This window comes from Labrus mixtus, chromosome 6 (assembly GCF_963584025.1).
Source record: "Labrus mixtus chromosome 6, fLabMix1.1, whole genome shotgun sequence".
NCBI lineage: Eukaryota > Metazoa > Chordata > Actinopteri > Labriformes > Labridae > Labrus > Labrus mixtus.
Window position 1 is genome coordinate 3,106,850 of NC_083617.1, and position 4,939 is coordinate 3,111,788.

The window sequence follows — 4,939 nt, forward strand, 5'->3', positions numbered from 1 at the left end:
TCATTTCACTAATTCTCTCACATTGATAACGGTGTTTATGTGAACATATTTATTTCCTACAGAGGTGTCATTCAAGGGGAAGCAGGATAAGTACATTGATTGATTGAAGTGCCCAACCCTCATGGGTTTATAAGGAATTCAGTTGCAGTGGTTCACGGTAACATTTTCATAACACTACAAAGTCGCATGTTCCTGTCACAGCTCAGTCTTAAACAGTGTGTTCTGTCTTTTCTCCCAGCATGCTTTGCAGATAAAATCTGTTGCAAAAAAGGTTCCTCTTCTAAAACACAATTCAAGTTTTACATAAACGAAAAAAAAGAACATTCCTTATGTCATCATAGATTGGACAGTAAAACAGAAAATTAATCTAATTATTTTGGGGTAAACCTTTATTTACTCTTTCATTCAAAGAACAGTAATGTTCAAATACTTAAATAGACAGCACCGCATGTAAATCAAATAAAAGATGGATTAACATGATATGAAAGGATGGCAAATAAATCAATAATCTGTGGCACACTATATTTGCTCACAATAAAGGTAACATTAAAGAGTTTTTCAGTGTGCCACAGATTATTGATTTAGTTTCCATTGAGTATTTCTGCAACTGAGCGGTTGGCTGAGCAAAGTACCCCGTTGGTCATTTTGGTACAATAGGATGTAAAGTAGATTAAAGGATAATTAAAATAAATTAACAAAGATGCATTAATATGTAGGGAATATGCAGTTTATTATGGGGTTAACGAACTGTCCCCAGCCTCGCTGTACAGGTGTTATGCCGAGAGGTGCATGCACCTCGCGGAAGTGTTAGAAAACGTATACATTTTTACAGTTTATGTATTAATCTTATTTCTGGTCGCAAATATGTGATTGCAGATTTATGGAAGCCCATTTCTGCCACTGTGATTAAGAAAAAAGATCCTGTAAGTCATTATAATGAGTTAGTATTTCAATATAATGACTTAGTATCTCATTATTTTGAGATATTAACTCATTAAGATGACTTAGAGGATCTTTTTTTTTTCATCACAGTGGCGGAAATGTATGGACGCCCATTTCCGCCAATGAAAATTTGGCTTTGTTGAGATTTTTGTCTAAATAATGAGATAAAAAGTTGAAATGATGAGATAATAAAGTCAGGGACACCATCTACTACCGTGAACTTTAGCCTACAAAATAACTGTGTGACACATTGACAGTTAAACGGTCAACGCTACTTAAACAGGAATGTAATGTGTTTAGTTCCAGCGACAACCAGATTAAAAGACATAACTATTTATTATGCATCTAACATTTACTACATTTGGCAGAATTAGGACTGCTTGAATTGCCTGAGTGAGGGGATGCGGGGACTGCAATGCCAGCTGGAGCACTTACCAACTCGTAATTTCTTAGACTTAGACAACTTTATTTATCCCAGAGGGCAATTTGGTTCCAGAGTCCACCCAGACAATGCAGACATTTACAAACAAACAACAGAAGGAGATTAATCAGAGACAACAAACAAATCAGTATTTGGCAAAGGTAAGCGTTGGCACGATGAGACCCTCGTGTGGTCTGTTTGGGCAATGACACCCACAAGGGCCAGATGAAAAGCTCAGTCTAAGGACAACAGAAATAAATAAGTCAATAAATACATAACTAAGACATTCAAGGATGCATCGTGGTCACATTGAAGACTACATTGAAGGAATGTACATACAGGCCCCTGGAGCAGAAGTCACGGAATAAACCACTTGAGCAAGGGACACGATAAACAAAGAGAAAATGTTGATCTTTATCTCATAATTATGACTTTATTATCTCATTATTTCGACAAAAATCTCAACAAAGCCAAATTTTCATTTTCATTTTTTTAACTGGTGGAAATGGGCTTCCATGTGAATTTTTAAAGTTAAGAGTCCTTATGGGTAGAAGACGTATTTTCATTATCCTTCCTGCGTGAATATGACCTGTAACAGTGCTCGACTCTAAAGTGAGGAATTTTGAAGGTTTATGCAAAATCTGGTTGTGTAGAAATCGTGTCTGCCACATTTTTGCATCGTCCTGAGAGTTGTCTGCAGGTCTTTCCAGTTCTGCATTTCTCGGCGACACCTGAACGTCGTCCCCCAGCTGTTGCGTTCAAGGCGCCTCCGACAGATGAGCGCTCAACGCCTACAACGAACATGGCTGCTGCAGTCAGGATGGGGACGTGGAGCTGTCCGACCAGAGGAACTCTCTATCCATGGGTAGTCCTTCTCGTGGTTTTAATCAGCGCAATGGATGCTGTTGTGGCTGCACCGGAGCCCGGGCTGTGGAAAATCACTGTTGTAAATGTGAGTATGTGACCGGAAACACTTCACATACTGGATTTAAATGCAACACCGGCTAGCTAACGTTAGCCACATTAGCTTTGTTATGCTCAGCTGAGCGGAGTGTGGAGACAATCGCGTTGATGCATGTTAACCTTTAATAACTTTCTGTCACATATATTTATATATATTTAGATAAACTGCTCGTATGGAGGTTATCAGTGTTTATTATTAGCTCATTAGCAGTTAGCCCCGCAGAGAAAGGATAGCCGTATGCTAACTAGCTTATCAAACAGCTGTGCAAAGACTGTGAGGTAATTAGCCTGCAAGAGGAGAGGGACCCTGATGTCTTAACTTCAGTCTGTCTCCTCTTTAATATTCATCCTCTTAGTTTAAACTTGTAGTTTCAGGTTTTCTTAATTCACCTGCTTATCCTCAAAAACATAATTTGTTGTTGTTTACACAGAAAACACAATTAAATCCAAGTTTCCTTCATTTAAACAGAGAAGTCTCTTTTTACTCAAATCACCTCATTTTACTTGTTTTATCTGTTATGTCCCTCCACATGTGTAAGATAGATGTAATTTCAATAACAAAGGTGCAAAATAAAGAAAACATTATCAGTATTGAGGGGTCTGTAAAGCAATAGAAACTCAGAAAAAGGGAAAAATCTAAAATCTCTTCTCTATTAGACTTGTTGTTGTTGTTTTTAAACAGATTTATCATGTTTCATGGAGTCATGGATGCAATCAGAAATATGTATTTCAATGCAGAGTAAAAACCTGAACTCCCAAACTCCTCCTCAGTCTTGTTAACTTCATGGAAATGAACAGATCAGGTTACCTGAAATGTGTTTCTTTATATAATAACTTTATTTATAAAGCACCTTTTAAAAACACAGGTTTACAAAGTGCTTTGACAAACAAGAACAAACTAAAGCAAACACAGAAGAACATAAACAACAGCAAGAACATAACAAATGCAAAATACTACAAATAATTAAATACAATTCAACAGAAAAGAACCCAAAGTGCACGATACCCAACAGACATATATAACCCGACCATCACAAGAACCATCATAAGAACCATCATAAGAACCATCACAAGAACCATCATAAGAACCATCATAAGAACCATCATAAGAACCATCATAAGAACCATCACAAGAACCATCATAAGAACCATTATAAGAACCATCATAAGAACCATCATAAGAACCATCACAAGAACCATCATAAGAACCATCATAAGAACCATCACAAGAACCATCATAAGAACCATCATAAGAACCATCACAAGAACCATCATAAGAACCATCACAAGAACCATCATAAGAACCATCACAAGAACATCACAAGAACCATCATAAGAACCATCACAAGAACCATCATAAGAACCATCACAAGAACCATCATAAGAACCATCACAAGAACATCACAAGAACCATCATAAGAACCATCACAAGAACCATCACAAGAACCATCATAAGAACCATCATAAGAACCATCACAAGAACCATCACAAGAACCATCATAAGAACCATCATAAGAACCATCACAAGAACCATCATAAGAACCATCATAAGAACCCAACAACACGAGCTGAGACCAAGAGGAGTCTTACAGTCAGAATCAGAACTGACTTTATTGGCCAGCTATGACTCTGATAATCTGTGCTCTGAATGTACAAAAGTACAACATTAAATATGAATTAACAAATGTGCAGTGGTGAGGAGTGTTAAAGATGCTGAAACAACATGATAATAAATCCTGTGATGATGTCACAGACGAGTTAATTTATGTGGTAGAGAGTTTTTACAGTCTTTGTGAAGAAGTGTTTGTTTTCATCCAACATGAAGTTATGTAGTGAGAAAAGGATGAACACGCTTTCAGAGAAAGCCCAGGGTCCTTACGTACATGGGGTTCATTTTCATTTCAGCAAATTTATCACATTGCAGAATTTAGTAAACAGTGAAAAAGGACCGGGTAGCTCTCGTGTTCAAGCACAGATCTCAGACTTCACTGAAGGAGGATTGGAAAGCATCGATCAATAATTTAAGTACTGAGAAGGTTCAGATTCCCCTCTGTCTGAGTCTCTGTTAGTCTGGATCTAGTTGCAGTATTAGATGTGCTGCTCCAGTCTGTCATACAGACACACAGTCACACCTACAGACAATATTAGAGTTTTAGATTTTAGGAGAGAACCACATCGCGGTCTGATCACTGAAGCTGCAGCAGGAAGGAGGAAGAGGGTGTCTTAAATACATTTCTTGTAAATTTAGGCCCCAGTAGTCAAATATTTTATTTAAATAATTGTATTTATTGAGTGAGTAAGCGTCTGAGTAAATCAGCACATTCAGTGTTTCAACATAATTAACAATCAGTTTCATAAGACAAGAATACAAATCAAATTTCATTTGTTGGACCCTGTTTGCATTTTTAAATTCACAACTACAGTTACATTACATTTATCTCACACAAACATTATACTTATCCACCATACACAAGCACCAACAATTACAAATAACACACACATGAACGAAGAGAGAAAGAGATGGGGAGTATTTTACGGGGGCTTTGAGAGGGAGGAGAGAGAATTAAGAAGTGGCTTTATGTGTTTGAATTTTCATCCATGAGTGTGTTGATT

General features: G+C 37.2%; 1 protein-coding gene across 2 annotated transcripts in view; it reads left to right on the forward strand.

Moving 5' to 3' along the window:
• The first annotated feature begins 2,137 nt into the window (after nt 1–2,137).
• The window catches only part of tmem87b (transmembrane protein 87B), an 11,947-nt gene continuing 9,145 nt past the window's right edge, over nt 2,138–4,939 (forward strand). For both annotated transcript variants that reach the window (XM_061039516.1, XM_061039515.1), the window contains exon 1: nt 2,138–2,315. In XM_061039516.1, coding sequence (XP_060895499.1) covers nt 2,166–2,315 — 150 coding nt within the window. In that variant the 5' untranslated portion in view covers nt 2,138–2,165. The remainder of the gene's footprint in view (nt 2,316–4,939) is intronic.